This window comes from Monodon monoceros, unplaced genomic scaffold (genome assembly GCF_005190385.1).
Source record: "Monodon monoceros isolate NGI ecotype Baffin Bay Population unplaced genomic scaffold, NGI_Narwhal_1 Super_Scaffold_5, whole genome shotgun sequence".
Classification (NCBI taxonomy): Eukaryota; Metazoa; Chordata; class Mammalia; order Artiodactyla; family Monodontidae; genus Monodon; species Monodon monoceros.
Genome location: NW_021703782.1, coordinates 61,827,307 through 61,855,244, shown reverse-complemented (window position 1 = coordinate 61,855,244; position 27,938 = coordinate 61,827,307). Strand labels below are relative to the sequence as shown.

The 27,938-nt window shown below is 43.4% G+C and overlaps 1 protein-coding gene across 2 annotated transcripts; it reads left to right on the top strand.

Moving 5' to 3' along the window:
* The first annotated feature begins 1,519 nt into the window (after positions 1-1,519).
* Positions 1,520-8,364, top strand: DMRT2 (doublesex and mab-3 related transcription factor 2). 2 transcript variants are annotated; one of them, XM_029201465.1, is made up of 4 exons: positions 1,520-1,907; positions 2,663-3,241; positions 4,823-4,925; positions 7,019-8,364. In XM_029201465.1, exons 2-4 carry the CDS (start codon positions 2,705-2,707, stop codon positions 8,074-8,076), a joined length of 1,698 nt encoding a protein of 565 aa, XP_029057298.1. In that variant the 5' UTR covers positions 1,520-1,907; positions 2,663-2,704; the 3' UTR covers positions 8,077-8,364. The 2 variants fall into 2 exon arrangements, with proteins under 2 accessions (XP_029057298.1, XP_029057299.1); XM_029201466.1 differs by lacking the exon at positions 7,019-8,364 and adding an exon at positions 6,549-6,901.
* Positions 8,365-27,938: the final 19,574 nt, after the last annotated feature.

Here is a 27,938-nt window from a genome sequence, read left to right as displayed (position 1 = left end):
CACTTCTGCTGCGCTCAAGAATTCAAATGCTCTAACATAGGTGAACAAATGCACATTGATGAATATAAGAAACTACGCAAAAGGTAAAACTCACTGGTGTTATTAGGTGGTGCCAAACGGGAGGCACGAACAGGTCTGCTTGATTCTTTGTCCTGTGTTTGAGGGCACACAGCTCCCAAGCCACCCTCCCAGACGCCCAGAGCCACTGAGCATCCAACAGGAGTATAAAGAACTGTTTCTGCACTTCCTTCGCTGGGCATCGAAAGCGGCTCTGGGGAGAAGAACCCGCACAAAGGGAAATCCCAGTGCCTGGTAACTAGGGAAGAACTTTCCACATCGCCAAAGGATTTGGAATACCTGTGCCTGCGGCACATCGCGTTAATTTCACAGTAGTAATTCCTAAGCTTCCTCGTTCCCGCCGCTCCGAGCCTGGTTAATTTCTAACTTTCAGTAATTTCCTTCGTTTAACAAATATATAGGGGGCCTACTATGTGCTCAGTGCATTGGTACTCAATTTTCTAATCTGTCTCCTAAACAGATCTTAAGAGGCACTGATTATTTAAAGGTGTAAGTAGAAAAGCGTCTAAGTAACTTTAAATTTAGTTCAAGAAATAAAATGCAGCGTTGAACTAGAAGACTAATTTCCTCTTTCAGGATATTGGAAACATAACTGTTACTAAACATTTATGTAAGAGATTAATGAAGAAGCCCCTTTTCCCCCTTATAAATACATTCATGAATACCAAAAAGTCCTCTTTAAAAAAGAGCTTCGTTTTAAAAAATGCTTAGAGTGAATATATTGTACTTAAGTCTCTTAATGGCATGTATTTCCGTTCTCCCCCAGATCAACTCATAGGAATTCATATAGAAAAATATAAGTGACGTAGGTGACTTGGTGACCTGCCTGTCTCACGGGCGTGGTGAAAATTAACGAGGAACCACTTTGCACCTTGAAGATGAGTGGCGATAGCCACAAAAGTATCTACAGTTCGTAAGTCCTCTAAGCCGGTGCTGTGGTGCAAGGTAACCATTGATTTATTCTCGCAGGAGAAAGTAGGATGCCGCCGTGCACTTCTCTCATTTCCGCATCTAGCTTTGGGTTAATGATTGAGTCCCAGATACACCGGTGATGCTGATGACGTAGCTTTTCCGATCTCTGCCTTGTCGTCTGTTACTTTCTCTTGAGGACAACGCGATTCGTAAGCGTGTGTCTCTGCTATTTTTTTAGCCCGCGAGATAAATGGCGACTCCCGCCGGCGCCGTCACACTTCGGTTTTAACCTCAGGACAGCCTTCCCGGCTGCACCGAAGGCCGCGCGGCAGGATTCTGGCGGAGCGCGGCAGGAGGGGCCCGGCGGACGCGAGGAGGCGGGGAGCGCCGGGCCAAAGCGCCTCAGCCAATCAGCGTGCACACCGCCTGACACCCGGCCAATCAGCGGGCGCAGAGCTCGGGGGCCCGAGCGGATAATACTAGGAAAGGGAGCGGAGGCTGGCGACTACTGTGAGGGGCGCTGCGTCGCACGCTACTGCGTACGCCCGCCTGCCACGGGAGCTTGCGACCTGAACCTGGTCAAGGCGGCCCAACGTTCCCGCCCAGCTAGGGACAGAGGAAGCCAAAAGCAGCCTCAGCGAGGTGAAGCGCCCGGGGCTGCTGAGGACAGATCAGAACTTTGCAGAGTCCGGGATGTGCGGGGCGAGGTCGCTGAGGATTTGACTCACCTTCTCCATGCCCCTTCTCCTCTACTCCTCATCCACTGCGCTCCGGGCCTCCAGCTGTCAACCCCCGATTTCGTGACAGGGTGTGGCAACCCCGATTTCTGTTTGCAAGCACAGCCAGCAGCCCAAGAGCAAGGTCCCAAGGCTGGATATCTTTTGCCTCGGCTGCTTAGCCGGGGCCTCAGAGTCTTGGTGAGTTCTGTGATGTAGCTGGGGTGTCAGAGAGGGCGAAGGGCGTGAATCACCTTTCCTATTTTACTTGTATGTCTTGCTTTAAAGTGCAAACCGTGTCCGATGTACAAGAGAGCCCACGTGGCTTAGCTCTGCGGGGCTGAGACACTGTCCATGCTGGACGGGGGCGTTTGCAGCTCCGTGCCCAGTGTCCCTATGGGGCTCTATTGGCAGCAGAACAATTTTGGCTTTTAGTTGACTAAAACTGCGGTGTGCTGGGGTGGGGGGATTGGGGGAGGATGAGAGAACCTCTCCAAGCCCAAGAGGGGCTCCTTGTAGTGGTGCAGGAGGATGAGAGGCGTGTGGGAGTTGTAGGGTGGTACCTCGCAGGGTCCGAAGGGCCCTTGTGATCAGAAGGAAAACAGTTCTTCCATTGACATTTTTATATTCAGCATGACCATACTAGTTGGGTATGGGTAAACCTGATAAGTGGCCAAGGCCAGCCTAGTTGGACACAATACTTCTGTGTGTGGTCAGTGCGTTTACCGAGGGCCTTGTCCCCAAAGCGTGTGTAAAGCCAAAGAGGGCTGTGGTTAAAGGTCAGGCCTAAAGATTCAAGAAATGCACGTGTGGTCTGGATGTGAAAGACATGTAGAGAAGTGGGCTCCTCGAGGGGTCGGAGGCGGGCAGACCAGGAGTTCTGGGCCCAAGGCCCGGGAACGGTGCCTGACGGCGGCGGTCGGTGGGTCTCTGGTTCTTTTCCTGTCTCTCCATAGCGCAGGGGACTCAGCGTAGGCCCGGGCGAAGCGTGCTGCGCCATGGCGGTCCGGCAGCCGGTTCCCGCAGTGGACTGGGAGATCGACGTGGAGAGCCTGGGGCTGGAGGAGGACGGCCGCGAGGCGCCGCCGCCGCCCACGCCGCCCGGGCCCAGCCCGCCGCCGGCCGACAGGGACGGCGAGGATGACGACGACGCGGAGGACGAGGACGACGACGACGCGGAGGACGAGGGCGATGGCGAGGAGGCGGGCGCGTCCTCGGGCGTGCCGGGCCAGCCGGAGCAGCAGGATACCCTGGCGCCGAGGCCGCCTCCGGCGCCGCAGGCCTCGTCGGCGCCGGCCGGGCCCCCAGAGCGCGGCGCGAACGCGGGCGGCGGCGGCGGCGGCGCGGAGCCGCGCAAGCTCAGTCGCACGCCCAAGTGCGCGCGCTGCCGCAACCATGGTGTGGTGTCCTGCCTCAAGGGCCACAAGCGCTTCTGCCGCTGGCGTGACTGCCAGTGCGCCAACTGTCTGCTGGTGGTAGAGCGGCAGCGCGTCATGGCCGCCCAGGTGGCGCTCCGGAGGCAGCAGGCCACCGAGGTGCGTACCTGCCGGCCCGGCTCGCCCCCGCCGGGCTGTCTGGGGACGCCGTGGGGGTCGGGAGTCGGAGGGGCGCGCTCCGCACACACCCGGGCCCGGGGACTCGAGGCTTCTGGCACTTTCTCAGAAGGATGGTGAAGACACCTCTGCCAACGCTGGCCTGCAGGGTCGGGAGGGAGGAAGCCGTGGCCATCGTTGGGGAACTTGGCAGAGAAGATTTGGTATTAAGAAGCAGGCAGAGAGGCCTTTAAAGTGGTTAGTCCCGTTCGGTACATTATGGGAAAGGTATTTTATATATTTTAACGTTTACTCTGATGGTGTTGGGGGGAAGAGGACAGAGGTTGATGCAGTGCACGACGTCCATTGCCGTATTACCCGTGCTGATCGCGAAAAAGAACCACTTAGCACGTAGTGCTCACGGCGCTTCCGCAGTCACGGGCCATTTAGGAGAGAGAGAGAACGTGTCCTGCCCATTTTACAGAGGAGACCAAAAGTGACGTGGGAATTTAGAAGAAACTTCTGGCCTCGAGAACTACCTAAGAACCAGTTGACGGTTCTCTGTCATCTCTCACCGCGGGTCTACGGCTGTGAGGAGAGCCTGAATCTTCTTTAAGAGAGAGGTTTTTCTTGAACCTGGCACTGAATGTTTCCTTGTGTCCCTGCACAAGCGCGCTCACAGGAGGGAGGCTGCGCGGGCCTGCTCGCACTCAGGGCGCGGGAGGAGTTTTGATTTTTACTTTTTGTCGAGAAGGTGCTGGGGAGTGGATCACCGTGCCCGCCGCAGGCATTGAGTGACCCTCATGGGAAACCTCCCAAGGGCCTCGGAGAGCGCAGCGCGCTGGACGCCTGAGGTGCCCCGACCCTGGGCTGGGGCGCGGCCCCCTCCCGTGTCCCCGCGTGTGTTGCACCGAGGGCTCTGAGTTCCCTCGCGCTCCCTGCGACCTGCTGGGCGGGACGCGGGTGTAGAAGGGCCCAGAATTCCACCGACCGGGCGGTGACAGAGCGTGCGCCCGTCTCCTGCGGACTCTGAAGGTTTTGTTCGCCTTCAGGCGTCCCATTCCCCCAGTGAAGCAATCCGGAGTTTTGGCCAGGCCCGAAAACTTCTGAGTTTTCTCCGTCAACCCCCTGTTCCCGGTCCCATCCGCCCTACTGCGGGGAGAAACCGGCCCCACATCTCTGGCCAATGTCAGGTCCCTGGCGTCTTCGGCCCCGAGTCTGGGCTCCGAGGATGCAGCGGCCCGCCGCAGCTCTCTCAGGGCCAGGCTCCTAGCATCTCATCCACTGTGGATTTCACTTCCTCCCAGGCTGGGCCCCCACTTCTCGCTGCAGGCTGAGTCTGGGCCGACTCTAGCAACGCGGCCCCAGGGAAAGCCGGGGCCCTGCTCACCAGTTGGAGGCTTCGGACAGAGCTTTTAGCTCATTGTCCTGGAATTAAGCGGTGCTGATATTAATTCCTTTAGAATTAATTTCACATGGGATGGGAAAATAAATACGTTTAGAATGAGAAGAGTTGCTGATGCCTCTTCCTTCTCTCCCACGTTTTTTTCAGGGCATTATTGATTATGTTTCTTGTGTTTACAGGACAAGAAGGGGCTTTCCGGGAAACAGAATAATTTCGAGCGCAAAGCCATGTATCAGAGGCAAGTCAGGGCACCCAGTTTGCTGGCCAAAAGCATTTTAGAAGGTAAAGAAAGCAACGCAAAATTATTCTTTAGCCTTTTAAACCATGTTCTGAGTGATTCTCATTATTCAGGCACATGGCATTTCCATTTACATGTGAAGGAGCATTCTGAGGGGGAAATGCTTTTTTATTGGAAACTTTTGGAAGGATATCAGGATGTGAGAAAATGAATCTCACATACCTCCTGAGGTTTTTATCACTGATAATTTTTTCTGCTTAGTAGTTAATGGGTTAACATGGAGTGCATATGATATTTGCCCTAATGTGAGGGAGGTACAGATACACTGCCAAATGATCCCAGAGCAGATGTCCTGAAAGGAAATAAATTTTTAAAAAAGAAATCTTTAGTTGTATTTGGAGCTAAATAGAGTGAGTCAAGTGAAGAGTTTAACAGCTACCCACACCAATAAAGGCCTTTAGTCTGGGCAATCCAGCCTTTAATCCCACTCTTTTTAATTGTATTCTTTTCCTCTCTGGATTATCTACTTAAATTGCAGTTATTCCACACTTCATTTTACCATTTTGACAGTCGAGATCATAGAATCTGGAAGAGGTTTTGAATACACAAGAGAAATGGAGGTTGAATTTGAATAGAGTGAAGTCTTCATGTGTTCACTTTCTCTAAAGCCTGGGAATACATTAATTTTTCTTAAAATATTACTGATTTTTTAAAAGCATCTCTGTTTGGGTATGGAATTTATTTATTGACATAATAAATAACATTGACTATCTTTCACCGTTTAGAGAAAAGGAAAGTTTATATTTGCTCTAATCACTACCATTTTATGCGTCAGGTTGAAAAGCAGATTTTTTTTGGTTTGTTTTGAAGTAGACATTTGTATTCTGTTTTTTCTTATGTGGCTTCTGAATTGAGTTGTTTCTGGACAGGTTTAAAAGTTTGTTCATGTCTTACCCTGTGCTGTATACTTAGGACCTTAGAATGGCTTCTCGTGCATTCAGAATGAGTTTGGTTACAAACTGGGTAAACAGATTTATAACCATAGGGACCACACTGATAAATTGAAATTGTGCCAAAGCAACTTGAGAAGTGAGAGGACTAAGTGGAATAGAACATTCAAGTAAATAACTTCCTGGCAAAAACTTACCATAGAAGTGTACACGTTAATTTTCAAATTTTATTTTATTTGCAAATGAGTATGATGGGTTTGTCACTATGTAAACACAAATATCACAGTGGATCCTTCAAACAAATTTGATGGTGGTGAGTGCTTGGGGATGGTGAAATAAAGTATTTTATGCTGCCAGGAATTCTATTTATGTTATACTAATCTTTGTTTTTGACTTTGTCCCTATTTATAAAATGTATAATGACTTAATCTAGGTTCTAGTGATTGCTTGTTCAACCATTTTGGTATCTGACCAACGTGATTGGTACTGGTGAAAAATGTTTTAGACCAGTTATTTTCAGTATAGCAGGGGATCCCCCCCACTTTGTTTGTTTGTACTGATAGTCAGAGGTAGGGGTAGGGGCCTGGTTAAATTGTTCACTGCAGAGTCTGTTTAACTAGTTACCAGCTCTTTTCAGTTTTCTGTGCTTTTCTGTTTCCTGAAGTCTTTCCTCTTTATCTCTTCACTAATCTGCTTTAACTTTCTCTTTTTTCCTAGTTCTCCTTGGATTATTCTACAACTGTAACAATGTGTACATAATGATCCAACTTTAGAAAATAAAAGTGACATCAGCTCTAGGTATAGATATCTTTTTTTAATAATTGAAAAAGATGACATGGATAGTAATAAAGCATTGATTGAAGCGACATGAGCAGCCTTGTCTCTTAATGTATAGGAGCTTGGGGAGAATATTAAAATTTCAGCCAGTAAAGTATGCCTGTCAAAGTAAACAAACCTATCACAACAAAAACAACAACAATAAAAAGTTACAGTATGGATATCTTTCCCTGTGAAGGGATCTATTCTAAATTGAACCCATACTTTTGCTTTCTGTATAAAAATACTAGTGATGTGGAACTGTAAATAACTGTCCTGCTGATTTGCAGTGTTTCTGTTACCTTCTGGATTCCCAGATTTTTCCTCATCAGATGTTAATGTCTTTCATGTGCAATGCTTGCTTATTTTAGGCTACCGCCCCATTCCATCAGAGACTTATGTGGGAGGGAGTTTACCTCTACCTCCCCCAGTAAGTGACCGGATGAGGAAAAGGCGGGCCTTTGCTGATAAAGAGTTGGAGAACATTATGCTGGAGAGAGAATATAAAGAGAGGGAGATGTTGGAAGCTTCCCAAGCTGCTGCCTTATTCCTGCCCAATCGCATGGTACATGGTTCTGAGTACAACTCCTACAAAAGTGGCTACAGTCCCACGCCAGTGGAACCACCAAGCAAAGACTTCTGCAACTTTTTGCCCACCTGCCTTGACCTCACCATGCAGTATTCAGGGTCTGGGAATATGGAACTAATTTCTTCCAATGTCAGTGTGGCCACGACCTACAGGCAGTATCCCCTGTCCTCGAGATTTTTAGTTTGGCCCAAGTGTGGCCCCATTAGTGACACCCTCCTCTACCAGCAATGCCTGCTGAATGCTACCACGTCAGTTCAGGCCCTGAAGCCTGGGGCCAGCTGGGACCTGAAGGGAGTACGACTGCACGATGGACTCGGAACAGATCATGATATAATGCCACCGAAATTGGAAGGCTCTCTGGTGCCGCCTCACACTCCTGAGGGCCAGATCTCAAGAAGTGACCTTCAGGGTCACCAGGCCGTCCCCGAGAGGTCTGCGTTCTCTCCACCCCGACGGAATTTTTTGCCCGTTGTTGACACGGACTCCCTGGCAGCTCAAGGGCACGTCTTAACCAAGATCAGCAAAGAAAGCACCAGGCACCCTCTGCCACTTAAACATAATCCATTCCACTCATTATTCCAGCAAACTCTTAATGACAAATCAGGTCCCGAGTTGAAAACATCATCTGTCAAAGAGGCCTTTGAAGAGGCCCCTAAGAAACCCAGAGAGTGTTTAGTCAAGGAGAACCAGAAGTACACATTTACAATAGATAGATGTGCAAAAGACCTTTTCGTAGCCAAACAAGTTGGAACAAGACTCTCAGTGAATGAACCGCTGTCATTTTCTGTTGAGTCTATTCTTAAGAGGCCTTCGTCTGCCATCACTCATGTCTCTCAGTGAAAGGCTGCTTAAATGGGAAGCTGGATTTTCTGCAGTCTCAGAGGATTCTTACCAGTCACTAATTTTTTTTCAAAGAAAAAAGTTGAGATGCTTGTATAAAGAAATTTATAATGTAAATGATGATGATTTTAAAAAATTCTATATATTCTTAATGCATGTACTTTCCCTTACCACATAAATATATTTAAACTTAAAGATGGATATTGCTGATGTGCAAATTGTGAAGTTTCAGGCTTTACATAGCATTTCAAAAAGCAATAAAATTGACACTGTCTTCTAAAAGACCCAGAATTTGCTGAAGTAAATAGTTTCTCTGTCTAGGTGAAAAAGCTAGTGTCCGTGAAATGTGTTCTTTATTTTTCTACGATTCTGTGTATTTTCAAGTGCTCTTAATGGTTGCTGGGGGCCATAGGAGAACACTTATAATGCCTTAGTTGTGCATTTTGGAGGACATGTAAATGTAGGTATTCAAGACTGAGGCAAAAATAGCTGTAAGGAGAACATAGGGAAGATTTTTATGTTTATAGAATCTTCATTTCATGTGGTTGGACAAAGTTGAATTGAAGAGCAATCAAGTTTAATATCTCATTTATACGACGACATGGGTTCTTGGAATGAGTCCCAGTTTCCTTCCCTGATGGGGATGTGTACGTGGGGCCTCAGGCTTCCTTTCTAGGTTGAACATTCATTCTGTGATTTTCAGGTTGCTGGGGGCCACAGAGCAGCTTCCCCAGCACATGGTTGAACCCCCTCTCAGTTCTGTGTTACTTTGCTCTTCCCTGGGGTCTGGTGACAGCAGGCAGTTAGCAGCAGGCCGAGTCACGACTCTCAGCTGGTCTGGGAGTCTCAGCTTTATGTGTCCCACATTTTCACCAGTGTCAAAGGTTATCAGTGTCACTCTCTTCTGAGATAAAAACATTTACTCTTCAAACTGCTTCAGCAGACAGTTGCCCAAGCCTGCAGATGTTTATCACAGCATAAGGGCGGCTTCTTTTTTAAGTTCATTATTACCCCCTCGTTTTGCTCAACAAAATGTTAACTGTTGTTCTATATGATTGATAAAACAAGAGTAAGACATTTATGAAGGTATGAAATTCCTCCCTGAAGATCTCACCTGTGGACCTCAAATCAAGTTCTGAGATGTTATGGTCATTTCAACACAGGAAATCACGAGCCAGATATCCCACCCACCTCTAATTTTGCCATGGAGTGAGGTTTTACTTCCAACTCTGCTCTCATTTGGGTAACAAGAACACGAGGTGGGCGTGTGGGGTGTGCCAAGACACTCGGCAGTTTTAAAGAGTTTCTTTCTTCCTCTGGAAAACATTAACAATTATTTTTAAAATGACTTTTTTTGCTACTGATGAGCTCATGTAAGCCTCAAGGGGTTCCTCTGAATTGTTGCTTAAAATTAGCATCAATTGCAAAAACACCAAGCCAAACCTTAGATTGATTTTCAGTTTGTACTTGTAAAATAATACTTGGTTTTGTTGAGTCAGATTTACTTATTTTTACTATTGCAAAAGCCAGAGCGAATGGAAGTTTGCCAGAGAAAAAGAAAATGAAAGTGGGCAGAGATCCCAATAACTGTTGAAGATTCTCATTAAGTGGAAAAATGTTTTCCAGCCATGAAGCCCTGGTGTCAGAGACTGCAGTTGCCCCTCTGTCCCCAACCCCCAGTCATCTTTGTTTTATCTATACAGCTATTAATTTTTATCTTCTTACTATGAATTTATTTTTTGTGTTAAGTGTAAACTTGGCATTGAAACTAACTGCTGCAAAGGTATCAGGGGAGAGCACATTAGAGTAAACCCACATTAAAAAATCCCATTGAGAAGGCCTTCTCAATCCAAACATGGATTTTTCTCTTTCTTACTCTATTTTAATATTTGGAATACATACATTAGTCAAATGTCTTACCCTTTTGTGTTCAGTGGACGTTTGGGGATATCTTTTCTGTCCTCTCTGTATATCATTTTAATCTCATTAAGTGAATCCAGTTGGCTGTGGGTATTAAGTGGTTTTTCTCACATTACCAGTGACCAAAATTTTATTGTTCTTGAACATTTATGCGGGTCAGTACTCTCCCTGGCGAATGTATTATACCATGCATTAGTTCTTCTGTAATGATGAGTTCTTCTTGGAATTTCAAACCTACCAAATCTACCATCAGCCCGTCAGGGAGAGCTTTGTGCTTGGCACTTTGCTGCTTTTAATCATTTCACTTGCATAAAAGCTACTATTTGGCTATATACAGTCTTCAGAGAACACTGTCATCTACATATTGAATTACAATTGTGGTTTAAGCATTTTTTATGTTCAAGACAATAAATGGATTTGGCTTTAATCATTTTTAAGAACTTAAGGACCTTTAAGAACCTTTAAGAACCTTTAAGAACATGGACCCTTCCCTCAATTTCACTCACAGTACAATAATGCAACTTTAATAACCTATTTTCCTTCCATCTCAACTGATCAAGCAGTTCTGAATAGTTTGCAACAGTGCTTCTCAAGCTTTGAGAATGGACAGTGAACCACCTGGGAATCTTGATAAATGCACATGCTGATTCTGTAGGTATGGGATGGGCCTGAGCTTCTGCATTTCTAACAAACTCCTCCCAGGGCATGCCGATGCTGCTGGTCTTCAGACCACACTTTGAGTAGCAAATATTTACAACATTTCTGTTATTTTAATACACATTTAATACACTCTTTCGTGGATTTTGGGTTCTAATGCAATAGAGTTATCATGAATAATTTAATATATATGAATAATTTAAAAAAACCATTTCCCTCCAAACCCATAGAAAGTACACCACCAAGAGTGAACCATAGTGTAAACTCTGGACTTTGGGTGATTATGATGTGACAGTGAAGATTCTTCAGTTATGACAAATGGACCAGTCTAGTGGGAGGGTCCACTAGAGGCTATGCATGTGTCAGGTAGGGGGACATGGGAAATCTCTGTACTCTGTACTCTGTCCCCTCAATTTTGCTGTGAACCTAAAACTATTCTAAAAAAACAAAGTCAGTTAAAAAATTTCGCTTTCTTTCTAAACCTTTAGTGGCAGGAGTAGAAGACCTAGGCAAAGTCATGAAGTAAACAAGTTGCTTCTGTTCTTTCTTTTTTTAAGCCTAGAAGTTCTTCCAATTTGGTATTTTTAGTTATGATAAAATACACATAGCATAAAATTCACGATTTAAAGTGTACAGTGGTATTTAAGTATGTTCACATATGTACAGCTGTAACCACCATCCCTCTCCAGAACGCTTTTCATCTTGCAAAACTGAAACTCTGTTACCCATTAAACAATGACTCCTTGCTCCTCCCAGCCTTGGCAACCACCATCGTACTGTCTGTTTCTATGAATCTGACTACTCTAGGTACCTCATACGAGTGGAATCATACTGTATTTGTCCCATTGTGACTGGCTTGTTTCACTTAGAATATTGCCTACAAGGTTCATTTCATGTTGTAGTATACGTCAGAATTTCCTTCTTTTATAAGACAGTAATATTCCATTGTATGCATATGCCACATCTTGCTTATCCATTCATCTGTTGATGGACACCTGGGTTGCTTCTACCTTTTGGCTATTGTGAATAATGCTGCTGTGAGCATGTGTGTATAACTATCTCTTTACCCTGTCCTCACTTCCTGATTTCACCTTCTTCCCATCTTCAGGAACTCAGTTTTCTCAAGTGTTACACCCATCCCACATTGCCCCTCCCCCAGCACGTGAACCATCTCCATTCTTCACCAGCCCTGCTCTGCCCAGAGAGGCTCCAATGTCAGTCGTGCACCTTTTAGTGTGAGTTTAAGTGAGTGTGTTATCACATCATCTTCATTTAAAAGCTTAATTCTAATTGTGGAATCAAAGACTTGCATTAACTTGTATTAAGAAATTTTCTGGAATGTCTTCTGGGACGTCTCAGCACTGCCAAAGAGCAAAGAAATGGCTGAAGGTCAAGATGAAGTAAGAAGGAAAGTTCACCATTCCCTGTAGAATAGTAAAGACATCACTTAGTATTGAGTGATGGATTTTCAATTGGGACTAGAATTCTTGCCCTCCTGATTTTACTTATTTTTGGATTAACATTCTTTTTTTCCTATTCTAGGTCTGTAAGCTTAGGCTTATTTCCTTCTGGGGTCCAATTTGTAAGGCTGTTAGTTCTTGAGATGGCTGGATTCTACAGTTTATAAACTTTGATTTGTGGCACTAATATTTAATGATTGTACCAAGCTTTTATCATACTCTACCACCCTTAGTTATGTTGTTTTTTTAGCTTGCTATATCTAAACATGTTTAGAGCAGTTTTCTTTCACTCTCTCTCTCTCTATTTTTTGTTTCAATCAGAGCTTTTAAAATGAAACTTGTAGATTCAGGAGTTCCCTGCAGGCAAGCAGAATAGGCTTAGCCTCAGTTCCCCCAGTTTGCTGTGAAACTCAGGCTTGATGACAGTAACCATGAAATCAACAAAGGACCATCATTCTCCAACCCACACACTAAAACAATGAAGAACCCAGTGCGATCCACAAGCCAGAAAGCACCTAAACATTTGCCATTGAATGATGACTTTGCATGAACGATGGGCAAAATCTCAGTGAAAAACAAACACAAAATACCCAGCACTGTCTTCTGAGATAATGCATCTGCAGACTTAGGGCAGGCAGAGAACAGACGATAGAGCTATGTGGTTTTGTGATTGTTTATGAAATTAAGTTCAGTTTAATGAACATCTATTGGGAACTTTCTCTATGCTAGATACATGCTGGTAAGTGAGCCTATGTTATTTAGGTTCTTTTAAGTAGAAAAAAAGAAGCCAGAGGACTACTCAAGTTATTTACAAAAAAAGATTTTATTTTAAGGTGAGATAAGGAAATAAGGAAGATGGAAATCTCGACACTTAGCAGGTCTCCCAAAGACTGGAATATGGTCTGGGCACTAGAAGGTTGTTCAGCTCAGGTCTAGCAACCTTACTTCCTTGTTGTTCCCTTGGCAACTAGGTGCATGACCTAGGAAAAGTACCAGAAACTGGTAGTTGTCTCTGCAATAGCTATTCTCCTCTTCTTTAGTAGCAGAGCCCTGGATTTATTTGGACTGGCGACATGCCCAGCTAAAAGGCTGCATTTCCAGCCTGGTTTGCATCTAGATGTGGCCATGATGAGGTGGGTGGACTTCAGGACATCTCTCTAACAGGGACTGAAACAACAAGGATGAGCACATTTGGATTTTTTCTCTTTTGCGTTCTTTCTTCCTGGAATTTGGAAGCATCCTGTAGCATTTTATGACCTTGAGGTTGGCAGCCATGTCCAAAGGAGGTTGGAGCAGAGAAATCAGAAAAGCCTAGATGCCTGTTCACTTTGAGGATCTGCTATAGCAGCCCTGGATTGCTTTCCTCTGTTCGTTCATCTTTTATGGGAGATAATGACTGTTTATGCACATGAGCCATTGTCACTGGCTCTTGGTTACAAACAGCTACATGTAATTCCTCCTGATAAAGGGGGGGCTCCTCTGTTGAAGCACCTTCTGGTTGTGTCTGCTTTTCCTCTAGTTCCCACTCTTTTTTCTCTGTTTTCCTTCCCATGGGGGCTTCTCTTTACTATTATGTCTACGTGCATCTTTTGGCTTCTTTCTCTACCATCTATTGTTCCGTCCTACTGTAAGCCCTTCCTTCAAACCTAAGAGTGGGATCTGATGAGTTCAGTTAATTCTTGTTGTCTTCTTTCAGCCAGGCCTTATGGGTAAGGTACCTGTACTTGGTCTCTGTGAGGAGTCAAGTGGTATAAGCCATGGTGATCTTCCTTAGGAAACCCCTCACTGCACGCCTGGATGTAGTGGGCTCTGACACTTTGCAAGCATTATTTCATTTAATCCACACAAAGTTTAACTTGTGAAGTAGGTATAATTGTTATCTTCCTTTTACATATAAGAACACAGGCTTAGAGAAGTGAAGCAACTTGCCCAGGATCATACATTAGGGACATGACTGTGTAGGGAAGAATCCCAGGTCATTGGAATTTCAGAGACTGTACTCCTAACCACTGTCTTACACGACCTCACAGAAATGAAAAATGGCTCCTTTCCCACTTCCACATCTTGGTGTAGGAGGAAGGATAGAGAGGTGGAAGACCTGAGTTCTGATTCAGTGCTTCCTCTTTCTGTCCTTTTGCTTCTCCGGGTCTCAGATTTTTTTCCATCTGTAAAACAAGAGTTGATAAAATGGGCCTGGAAGACTTGGCTGTTGAAAGGCAGAGTGTGAATCCTGGCTGAACCACATGCTTTGCACGTGGCAGGAAGACTCAACAGAACCACTGAGCTCTGGTGGCTCTGGCCGATCTGTTAAGCCTGAGCTCTATCTGTAGCATTAATCCTCTGGAAAGAGACTCTTTAAAATCCACTTTATGTGGAATAAAGCTAAATTGTCCAGGGGGACATCTGAGGCATGAAGCAGAGGATGTGTTTAAGCTTTTACCCTGATGCCGAAAAGCCTCCAACAGGAAGCAGACATGGCTCATAGTCACTAAGTCAGCTCTAGTCTGCCTTTTATATGGCATTTCCCTTCCTTTCCCCACTCACTTAAATGACCAATATTCTTAATATGAACCTGTTCCCTTCGATTACTTCCAGGAGGCAGCATGGCAAACTGGAATGCATACAGGCTTGGAGTCAGGTTAAAGCTGGGTTTAAAATTTAGGTCTTCCTTGGCAAGTCATCTCACTTCTCTGAGCTTCCTTTTTTTCTTCTGTGCAACGGAGACAACAACAGCACAGAGAACTGTTAAGAGGATTAAGTAGTATAATGTATATAAAGGGCCTGATCCATAATCAAGTTGCTCTCCCCACCTTTGACCCATGATATTCCCTAGAAGGTATTTCCCTTCACCAAGAGCCTGTAACTTCACACAGCCTACAAGGAGAACTGCATGGTTTTAAAGACTAATTATTAACATGGAAAAATGTAGCCTCAAGATTCTACAGAACTGCAGACTGTGTCATTTAATTTTATAACATTACAGTAAACATAAAATTATTATAAAAGCAAACACATGCAGGTGGAAATACACTATAATAAAAACTAGCCATTTTTGTACCCACTCGTAATATGGACCTCTTTTCTAGATTTTAAATTATTAAAAAAATAGGTGAAGAATGCACATGGTACAAGACTGTGAAGGGTATACAAGTGCAAAGTAAGCTCCTATATCCCCTCTGTGGAGTCAACTACTATTGCTCATTCATCACACATTTTTCCAGAGATAGTCTATGAATACGATGCCTGAATGGGAGATTACACGTGCATAGTTCTTCACCTTGCCTTTTCACTTAGTACTGTATCTTGGGACACATTCCATGCCAATTCATATTGAGCTGCCGTAATGTTGACTTAATGTGGACTCTGTCTTGGACTAGGTTCTTAGAGATGCCTTAATACAGTCAGCTCTCTGTATCCATGGATTTGGCATTCACAGATTCAACCAGTGATCTGCTGTTTGGTTGAATTCGGAACCCGTGGATACGAAGGCCAACTGTACTCATTGTACTGCACCATTTTATATAAAGGACTTGAGCTCCACGGATTTTGGTATCTGCCGGGGTTCCTGGAACCAATATCTCTCCATCCTGCCCCTTGGATACAGAGTGAGGACTGTATAAGATTTCACTGTGCAGATGCGGACACTGTGGCTTACAAGAGTGTGAATTGTTCAAGGTTGCAGGTCCCTTGATTTTCATTCCAGTGAGCTTTCCTTGTCACCAGGCTGTGTATGAGTGTAGGTGTATGCACACACATGTGTGAGCATATTGGCCAGTGAGTTAGCTGGTATCTACTACTTATGGTGTGCTAACTTTCATTTAAAAGTCATAATAAGAGTTATAGATACAAGACGGAGAGTGAGGCTTGAGTAGTTAAAGAATCTGCCCAAGGTTTCTGGTTCTCTCAGGCTCTAAAATCCATACCCTTAGGCACTGTTCCTGACTTTCTCTCTCCCTCTTGGAAGTGACAGGATCGGGAAAGTAGGGACAAAGGATGCAAAGTGGTGTCAAGTGGTTAGACATTGATTAAACATAAAGTACTTCCAATAAAACAAATGACTTCGTTGAATCTTGAGGGAAAAGCACATTGTGTTGTATTGGCAGAGGCGAGGGTGGCTGGTCTTTAGGAAATATGGGTCAAAGCTGCAGGTGTGGTGAGGACATTATTGCTTCCTGATGCCGGCCCAGTCATGTAGGTGTCCTCAAAATGACACTGCTAACTGACTTCGCATCCATAAGAACCAAACCTGTCAGCCAACCTGGCCAGCATCCCACTTCCTTTTTTTTAAACTGTGGAATGTGCCTCCCAGTTTCAATTGTGGCTTCTCAGCTTGTTGTGAAACCTTCCCCCTTCCCTCTGGAAAGTGCTCCCTTGTCAGACTTGCAGGAGAAAGTCATCTGAGCCGCCCTCACTCACAGTGAAAACATCACTGTATTTCTCATCTATGTTATAGGTTCTGACTCCTGCAGGGGCTGCTTGCAAGACTGAATGCACAGTGGATCCTAAGGCTGTGTCCATGACAGAGTAGATTATGAACAGTAGATGACGTAGTAATGTGGCCACGGCCATGGCGGCTGGCTACCTCTGGCTGGGATCTCCCTTTTTCTGACAAGTTGAAAGGCCCTCCCTGCTCACAGGTAGTGTCATGAATATTTCCTCCCTATTTTGCAGTGAATATGTGTGCCTATGTGAGTGTGTGTGTATAATCTTTGTTTCCTTTCCTCTCTCGTTCCCTCGTCATGTAACATAAGATGTATTAATTTTATTTTTATTTTTTTTTATTTTTAAAACGTTTTTTCTTTAGTGGTTTGAGAGATGACAATTTTTTAAAAATTAATTTATTTATTTTTGGCTGCATTGGGTCTTCGTTGCTGCGCTCGGGCTTTCTCTAGTTGTGGCGAGATGGGGCTACTCTTAGTTGTGGTGCACGGGCTTCTCATTACGATGGCTTCTTTTGTTGTGGAGCACAGGTTCTAGGCGCAAGGGCTTCAGTAGTTGTGGCACGTTGGCTCTAGAGTGCAGGCTCAGTAGTTATGGCTTATGGGCTTAGTTGCACTGAGGCATGTGAGATCTTCCTGGACCAGGGATTGAACCCGTGTCCCCTGCATTGGCAGGCAGATTCTTAACCACTGTGCCACTAGGGCAGTCCTAGATGTATTAATTTTATATCACAGTATTTACGTTTTGTTCAATTTACATCATAGTCTATAAGTTATGGGATATCAAGAAGAGTAAACATGACTCGAGGACTTTACCTCCTGTTCTGAGGAAGGGGTTAGTGTGATTTCAGCATACACAAGGTAGTGATATCACGTTAGGCAGAATTATGACCTTATTACTGTTTTATTTAAAGATTATGTATGGTTTAAGAAGATGCATGTGGATGTCAGATTGACAGGGGGTTAATCTTATGTGTCAACTTGGCCAGGCCACAGGGTGCCCAGTTTAAACATGATTTCTGGGTGTGTCTGAGAGGGTGTTTCCCAATGAGATCAGCATTTGAATTGGTGGACTCTGTAAAGTAGATTGTCCTCCCCAGTGTGGGTGGGCATCATCCAGTCCACTGAGGGCCTGAATAGAACAAAAGGCAGAGGAAGGAGAAATGTGCCCCTTTTTCCTGCCTCACTGTGTGACCTGAGACATCTTATCTCATCTTCTGCCTTTGGACTGAGATTTACACTTGGCTCCCCTGGTTCTCAGGCCTTTGGACTCAGACTAATTTACACCACTGGCTATCCTGGGTCTTCAGCTGGCAGATGGCAGATGGCAGGATTTTTCAACCTCCATAATCTCATGAACCAATTCCTCGTCACTCACAACTCTTGCTGCATTCCCACTGAAAAATCATTGGGTTGGAGTTTATAAATTTAACTTCAGAGCTCTGCTTGCCTTTTGGTTCATTTGCTACCAGATCGTAGTGATTAGTTATGGTCTCACGGATCAGATAGCTCCTGAGAAAGCATGGATTAACATACTTTTCCATCCATCTAAGGGAACATTTTTCATAAACCTCTCGTTGGGATGTACACAGTTTCTATATAATTTTGTGTAAGCTACAAATATTCTATGCCTTTTTGTTCCTGTCCATAAAGTGGAAATACTTATATATGCGTTACTGGGATGTCACGCAGATTTAAATTAGGTCCTATATTGTGTGCACTCAATAAATATAAGTTAACTTTGAATAGTTGTTATTTTCCATGTTTGTAGTTTTCCAAAAATGGATTTCCCTGGTAGCTATATTCTATGTTCTAACCTGCCTTTTTTATTTGTGGAAAATCCTTTTAGCTTGCAACCCACCTTTGTGGTCAAGGAAGATTTTTATAATGTGGATGTCCATAGCCAGTAGGCTCACAGCTCACTCCCAAGCACACTGCTGACCTTTAAACAAGCCATATTTTCCTAGACTATACTATTTTGAAACACTTAACCAGAACCCAACACTCTTTCTGAGAAAATATAGGAAGCAAAATTTTCATAATTCATCACTAGAAAACCTTGGATATTTAGAAGCAAAGAATAACTCAATTTTTTTCAGTACCTAACTTTCTGCTAATGAATTAATGATTGAAAATGGATTACACTCAAGGTGAAGCCTACTGAGGAAGAGAATGCCAGGTATTAGGTGTTGCCAAATCAGGACAGGATAGAAATGTTCCTCTTTCCAGACTCCTACTGTAATCCTTAGGTCTTCTATACATAGGAGAACTAAACACTAAATAATACAGAATAAAGGACACTGAAATGAAGGTAGGGGCAGGGGTATGAGGAAGGCATATTCATGATTCATTCATGCTTGTTCTCAAAATTCAGTCTATCTTGAATAACTTTGACTATGTATTCTGCAGATTTAGGGCAACTTTACTCACTACCATGGTATAGATTGGATTTCAGGTTTGCAGAAATACCACTGCCCTCCATAAACTGATATGTGCCTGGGAGAAGAATATCCACTCACCAACTCCTGCTTATAGGATTGTGTATTGGGTGATGTGTTAGAATACTTTGTGTTGCTGGTGACAGAAATCTAACCCTTAAGCATTTAGTTTAAGCAGGAATGGAGACTTTTTGGAATACAAGGGTTTCTTATATAATTGAAGGATTTATAAATAAAACCTCAGAAAAAGCAAGGAAGCATTCAGGCTTTAGGAACAACTGGAACTGGGACATTTATCTCTGTGCAGGATTCTCTCATGTCCGTCATCTGTCATGGCTTCTTCTTGCTGCATTTCTCCTCCATTCTCTCTCTTTGCAGACCAGGTCCCTCCCAAGCATCATATTTCATAACTCTCACCCCTGAGAATACTGAATTCCTGCCTTTGTTCCAGTTAAAAGTCCTGGGAAAAACTCTGATTGGTCAGGCTTGGGTAAAGTACCATCCTTGGACCAATCAACCCTAGCCAGGAAGATGAAGACATAGGCCTAGGCACTGCTACCGGAGACCAGAAGAGAGACTCCTGAGTCAAGTAGACCCTCATTTGGTACCCACCACAGTTTGCTAGTCCTAGGTCTCTTTAGGTGCCCAGGCATCTCTGCATTTCCTGAAGAAACCCTGTACACCTGATACGCTCCTGTGCTGATATCCAGGTACAGAAATCTGGAGGAACTCTGGGTGAGGTACCTGGAGACCACATAAAAATCTCTGGCCCAGGGGAAAAGATCCTCTTGGCCATAGGATAAAGGTGTAGAGAAATGTCTTGCACCACACATCCTAAAGGAACATGCATTTCTTAGAGCCAGGGGTGGACATGAGCACTTTGACATTTTCTTTTCCCCGTGAAAAGACATGTCAAACCACTAACTCATTCATTTACCTTACTACCTTTGAAAAGACCCACCCTACCTCCCCATCTTTGAGATACTCGATAGAGATACTCACTGGCTTTGATATCACAAATAATTTGTTCTTTTGGATGAAAGTGTTTGCTGAGGCAGCAGATTCCCCTGATTGATTCTTTATTTGTGCATTAAAAATATAATAGGTCTTCAGTTTTAATCCTGGACCAGAAAGAATGTAAAACATGTTTGATCTCCAGTTCATGATGGAGCTCCTCAGGTCTTGGATAGATTATTTCTGAATAGGTCCCCTTTGCCCAGAATTCCAGCGAGTACTCCAGGGTCAAAGATAAACTGTGTATCCAGAGATGAAAGGACAGTTGTTTCCCTACAAAGCCTCATAAATCAGTTTTGATATTGTTCCTGTTTGATTTGATTTGATTTTTTTCTGGCACAACATTAGGGCTGTTTGATGCATTTAACTGAAAATATGCGTATAGGGCCCTGGGTTTTCTTTTGTGATGAAAAGTGTTACCTCAAAAAACGAGCTGATAAATTGCAAGGCAAAGTGAAGTGAACATCCACACAGCATCGGGCTCTGAGAGTCCAACATCTGATTGTACTTAGTGGGGAGGAAACTTGAAAAAAAAAATCAACCCAACTTTCATTTTTTGCTTCTTTTATCCTTAAGCTCAGCAATAAACTAGCACTCTTTGGTTAAAAAGTCAAGGGAGCAGATGTATAATACTGGTGCTTCAGCAAGTATATTTCAAACGGAGCACGTAAAGTATGCGAACGCCTCTCAACACTCAGTGGGGAGAGCCTCAAGGAGCATGCGCCATGCTGCTGTCAATCATTTGGGCACATCCGGGAAATAGAGGCTTCTCTAGGTGGCTGGAGCTTGGTACAAACGGATCCTCCTGAGGAGGGTGGCTGTTCATGTCACAGAGAAGAAGTAAGCGGTTGAACTGCACGGAACTGAAACGCCAAGATTTGACAGCTGATAGGTCACAGGCAGGGCCTGGAAACGCTACTGTTGAAAACTAGGGACAGACATCAGAGGCAGTTTTAAAAGGCAGTGACAGTGCAAGGTCTCCAGTTCTGTCCCAGATGACCTGGGTTGTGTTACACCCGGCCCTTGCTAGTTATATGATCTTAGGGAAGGTACTTAGTTTTCTGCTCCGAAAACTGGGCTTATATGTGTCTACTTTGGAGGGCTTTTGGGAGATGAATGACAGTAGTGTGTGTAAAATGCTTTTCTAATGCTCCAGTGTAGGCTGTCCTTTTTTTTTTTTTTTTAAATTAGAATTCATTACATATAAGAAAGGTGGTAAAGTATCTATTAAAGTTTCATTCAACTTTTTAAATTCAAAAGCTGGAAAGGACCTTTGAAATGATCTGGTCCGACTTCCTCATTTTGAGAGGGGCAGTAGTTTTTCTCAGGAAATGACGGGCAGAAAAGGCTGGGAAAGGCACATGTTTCAGCCCTAGCACGGTTGTTCTAGCCCTGCTAAACCACGCTACTGCCAGACTCTAAGTGCCACCAGGGCAGGGCCCCCAGAGAGTATTCAACACCTGCTGTGGTGCCTGGCACTCAGTGAAGGTCTGTTCATTTGGTACATGAAACTCAGGGAGGCTAGGCTTGTCATCAGAAGAGATCTTTTTTGCTTTGTGTTTCAGCTTCTAGGTCTTTCTGAAGAGTCAGCGAGCAAAATATTGTGAACTGCTTAATGCAAAACGCAACTTACTAAACAGCGTAATATATGAACTGAACAAAAAAATGGGATATTTGAAGGAAAACTGCTAATCGATGTATGACAATACAGTTCAAACTGTAATGCATGCTTAGGCCGTCAGGAAATACTTTTCTAGATGCCTGCTTTACACCTTGGATTATGATGTGTTAAAATAAATTGAGGGGCTTCCCTGGTGGCGCAGTGGTTGGGAGTCCGCCTGCCGATGCAGCAGGCACGGGTTCGTGCCCTGGTCCGGGAGGATACCGCGAGCCATGGAGCGGCTGGGCCCGTGAGCCGTGGCCGCTGAGCTTGCGCGTCCGGAGCCTGTGCTCCGCGGCGGGAGAGGCCACAGCAGTGAGAGGACGGCGTAACGCCAAAAAAATAAATAAATAAAATAAATAAATAAATAAATTAAATAAATTGAGAACAGTGGTTAAAGGATTGCGGTTACCAAACATCCCACAGAATACGTTCAAACAAACAAACAAATGAAAAAACTGTTCTCTCGATATTCCCAAATACCTTTAAGAGCTAGCAGTGGTTCACCTCCCTTTTCTGAGAATTAGGATCAAATAAAGATGCCTGTCCATCTTCTCAAAAACACCCTTTTGTAGGCTCAGGCCAGGATTCTTGGCCTGGTTTTATGCACGGCCATGCTAGCATTGCTCAGTTTGCAACTGGAGTCCACAGAGAACCTCTTGACTACTACTGGCCATGTGCCATCCACTACTCTTGCCTATTCCTGCCATGTAAGGAAGGATGGCCAGATGAAGGGCACAGTTAGATTCTGAAGGTCTGGCACATGATGGGAGGGACAGTTGGGCTTCAGTGTTCTAAAATGGAGGAGCCTCTGTTAAGTCTGTTCTTCTTTGTTTGGAAGCAGAGCCAGACAGGAGTAGGTGGCTTCCCAGACAGTCTAATAACTTGGTACCTTGATAGTCTGTAAATATGCATCCCATTTTATTTAGGCTGCATGGGGGAAGCATGGCTGGCACTCTGCTTGTCTTCTCTTTTCCCAAACAATTCAACTCCAGCCCCAAACATGCTTATCCCATGTGTGAATCAAAAGCCTTGCATTCTGGGAGAGATTGGTTCAAGATGGCGGAGAAGAAGGACGTGTGCTCACTCCCTCTTGTGAGAGCACCAGAATCACAACTAACTGCTCAACAGTCATCGACAGGAAGACACTGGAACTCACCAAAAAAGATACCCCACATCCAAAAACAAAGGAGAAGCCACAATGAGACGGTAGGAGGGGCACAATCACAATAAAATCAAATCCCATAACTGCTGGGTGGGTGATTCACAAACTGGAGAACACTTATACCACAGAAGTCCACTCACTGGAGTGGAGGTTCTGAGCCCCACGTCAGACTTCCCAACCTGGGGGTCCAGCAACGGGAGGAGAAATTCCTAGAGAATCAGACTTTGAAGGCGAGCGGGATTTGATTGCAAGACTTTGACAGGACTGGGGGAAACAGAGACTCCACTCTTGGAGGGCACACACAAAATAGTGTATGCATCGGGACCCAGGGGAAGGAGCAGTGACCCCAGGGGAGACTGAACCAGACCTACCTGCTAGTGTTGGAGGCTCTCCTGCAGAGGCGGGGGGTGGCTTTGTCTCACTGTGAGGACAGGGACACTGGCAGCAGAAGTTCTGGGAAGTACTCTTTGGTGTGAGTCCTCCCAGAGTCTGCCATTAGCCCCACCAAAGAGCCAGGTAGGCTCCAGTGTTGGGTTGCCTCAGGCCAAACAGACAACAGGGAGGGAACCCAGCCCCACCCATCAGCAGGCAAGCAGATTAAAGTTTTACTGAGCTCTGCCCACCAGAGCAACACCCAGCTTTGCCCACCAGGGGTCCCTTCCATCAGGAAACTAGCACAAGTCTCTTAGCCTCATCCACCAGAGGGCAGACAGCAGAAGCAAGAAGAACTATAATCCTGCAGCCTGTGGAACAAAAACCACATTCACAGAAAGATAGACAAGATGAAAAGGCAGAGGGCTATGTACCAGATGAAGGAACAAGATAAAACCCCAGAAAAACAACTAAATGAAGGGGAAATAGGCAACCTTCTAGAAAAAGAATTCAGGATAATGATAGTGAAGATGATACAGGACTTCAGAAAAAGAATGGAGGCAAAGATCGAGAAGATGCAAGAAATGTTTAACAAAGACCTAGAAGAATTAAAGAGCAAACAAACAGAGATGAACAGTACAATAACTGAAATGAAAAATACAGTAGAAGGAATCAATAGCAGAATAACTGAAGCAGAAGAACGGATAAGTGACCTGGAAGACAGAATGGTGGAATTCACTGCCATGGAACAGAATAAAGAAAAAAGAATGAAAAGAAATGAAGACAACCTAAGAGACCTCTAGGACAACATTAAACACAACAACATTTGCATTTTAGGGGTCCCAGAAGGAGAAGAGAGAGAGGGAGGAACCGAGAAAATATTTGAAGAGATTATAGTTGAAAACTTCCCTAACGTGGGAAAGGAAATAGCCACCCAAGTCCAGGAAGCGCAGAGAGTCCTAGGCAGGATAAACCCAAGGAGAAACATGCCAAGACAGATAGTAATCAAACTGACAAAAATTAAAGACAAAGAAAAATTATTGAAAGCAGCAAGGGAAAAATGACAAATAACATACAAGGGAACTCCCATGAGGTTAACAGCTGATTTCTCAGCAGAAACTCTACAAGCCAGAAGGGAGTGGCATGATATACTTAAAGTGATGAAAGGGAAGAACCTACAACCAAGATTACTCTACCCAACAAGGATCTCATTCAGATTCAATGGAGAAATCAAAAGCTTTATGGACAAGCAAAAGCTAGGAGAATTCAGCACCACCAAACCAGCTCTACAACAAATGCTAAAGGAACTTCTCTAAGTGGGAAACACAAGAGAAGAAAAGGACCTACAAAAACAAACCCAAAACAATTAAGAAAGTGGTAATAGGAACATACATATCAATAATTACCTTAAATGTGAATGGATTAAATGCTCCAACCAAAAGACACAGGCTGGCTGAATGGATACAAAAACAAGACCCATGTATATGCTGTCTACAGGCGACCCACTTCAGACCTAGGGACACATACAGACTGAAAGTGAGGAGATGGAAAAAGATATTCCATACAAATGGAAATCAAAAGAAAGCTGGAGTAGCAATACTCATATCAGATAAAATAGACTTTAAAATAAAGAATGTTACAAGAGATAAGGAAGGATCCTACATAATGATCAAGGGATCAATCCAAGAAGAAGATAGAGCAATTATAAATATATATGCAGCCAATATAGGAGGACCTCAATACATAAGGCAACTGCTGACAGCTCTAAAAGAGGAAATCGACAGTAACACAATAATAGTGGGGGACTTTAACACCTCACTTACACCAATAGATCATCCAAACAGAAAATTTATAAGGAAACACAAGCTTTAAATGACACAATAGACCAGATAGATTTGATTGATATTTATAGGGCATTCCATCCAAAAACATCAGATTACATTTTCTTCTCAAGTGCACATGGAACGTTCTCCAGCATAGATCACATCCTGGGTCACAAATCACACCTCAGTAAATTTAAGAAAATTGAAATCATATCAGGCATATTTTCTGACCACAATGCTATGAGATTAGAAATCAATTACAGAGAAAAAAAACGTAAAAAAACACACACATGAAGGCTAAACAGTATGTTACTAAAGAACCAAGAGATCACTAAAGAAATCAAAGAGGAAATCAGAAGATACCTAGAGAGAAATTACAAGGAAAACACGATGATCCAAAACCTATGAGATGCAGCAAAAGCAGTTCTAAGAGGGAAGTTTATAGCAATACAAGCCTACCTCAAGAAACAAGAAACATCTCAAATAAACAATCTAACCTTACACCTAAAGGAACTAGAGAACGAAGAACAAACAAAGCCCAAAGTTAGTAGAAGGAAAGAAATCATAAAGATCAGAGCAGAAATAAATGAAATAGAAGCAAATAAAACAATAGCAAAGATCAATAAAACTAAAAGCTGGTTCTTTGAGAAGATAAACAAATTGATAAACCATTAGCTAGACTCATCAAGAAAAAGAGGGAGAGGACTCAGATCAATAGAATTAGAAATGAAAAAGGAGAATTTACAACAGACACCACAGAAATACAAAGCATCCTAAGAGACTACTGCAAGCAACTCTATGCCAATAAAATGGACAACCTGGAAGAAATGGACACATTCTTAGAAAGGTATAACCTTCCAAGACTGAACTAGGAAGAAATAGGAAATATGAACAGACCAGTCACAGGTAATGAAATTGAAACTGTGATTAAAAATCTTCCAACAAGCAAAAGTCCAGGACCAGATGGCTTCACAGGTGAATTCTATCAAACATTTAGAGAAGAGCTAACGCCCATCCTTCTCAGACTCTTCCAAAAACTGCAGAGGAAGGAACACTCCCCAGCTTATTCTATGAGGCCCCCATCACCCTGATACCAAAACCAGACAAAGATACTACAAAGAAAGAAAATTACAGACCAATATCACTGATGAATATAGATGCAGAAATCCTCCACAAAATACTAGCAAACAGAATCCAACAACACATGAAAAGGATCATACACCATGATCAAGTGGGATTTATCCCAGGGATGCAAGGACTCTTCAAAATACACAATCAATGTGATACACCATATTAACAAACTGAAGAATGAAGACCATGTTATCATCTCAATAGATGCAGAAGAAGCTTTTGACAAAATTCAAAACCCATTTATGATAAAAACTCTCCAGAAAGTGGGCATAGAGGGAACCTACCTCAACATAATAAGGGCCGTATACAACAAACCCACAGCAAACATCATTCTCAATGATAAAAAACTGAAAGCATGTCCTCTAAGATCAGGAACAAGACAAGGATGTCCACTGTAGCCACTATTATTCAACATAGTTTTGGAAGTCCTAGCCACAGCAATCAGAGAAGAAAAAGAAATAAAAGGAATACGAATTGGAAAAGAAGAAGTAAAACTGTAACTGTTTGCAGATGACATGATACTATACATAGAGAATCCTGAAGATGCCACCAGAAAACTACTAGAGCTAATCAATGAATTTGGTAAAGTTGCAGGATACAAAATTAATGCACAGAAATCTCTTGCATTCCTATACACTAATGATGAAAAATCTGCAAGAGAAATTAAGGAAACACTCTCATTTACCATTGCAACAAAAATAATAAAATACCTAGGAATAAACCTACCTAGGGAGACAAAAGACCTGTATGCAGAAAACTATAAGACACTGATGAAATAAATTAAAGATGATACAAACAGATGGAGAGAGATACCATGTTCTTGGATTGGAAGAATCAATATTGTGAAAATGACTCTACTACCCAAAGCAATCTACAGATTCAATGCAATCCCTATCAAACTACCAGTGGCATTCTTTTTTACAGAACTAGAACAAAAAATTTCACAATTTGTGTGGAAACACTAAAGACCCCGAATAACCAAAGCAGTCTTGAGGGAAAAAAACGGAGCTGGAGGAATCAGACTCCCTGAATTCAGACTATACTACAAAGCTACAGTAATCAGGACAATATGGTACTGGCACAAAAACAGAAATATAGATCAATGGAACAGGATAGAAAGCCCAGAGATAAACCCATGCACCTATGGTCAATTAATCTATGACAACGGAGGCAAGGATATACAAAAAAGACAGTCTCTTCAGTAAGTGGTGCTGGGAAAAGTGGAGAGCTACATGTAAAAGAATGAAATTAGAACATTCCCTAACACCATACACAAAAATAAACTTAAAATGGATTAGAGACCTAAATGTAAGAGTGGACACTATAAAACTCTTAGGGGAAAACATAGGAAGAACACTCTTTTACATAAATCACAGCAAGATCTTTTTGATCCACCTCCTAGAGTAATGGAAATAAAAACAAAAATAAACACTTGGGACCTAATGAGACTTAAAAGCTTTTGCAAAGCAAAGGAAACTACAAACAAGACGAAAAGACTACCCTCAGAATGGGAGGAAATGTTTGCAAACGAATCAACAGATAAAGGATTAATCTCCAAAATATATATATAAACAGCTCATGCAGCTCAATATTCAAAAAACCAAAAAACCCAATCCAAAAATGGGCAGAAGACCTAAATAGACATTTCTCCAAAGAAGACATACAGATGGCCAAGAAGCACATGAAAACCTGCTCAACATCACTAGTTATTAGAGAAATGCAAATCAAAACTACAATGAGGTATCACCTCACACCAGTTAGAATGGACATCATCAGAAAGTTT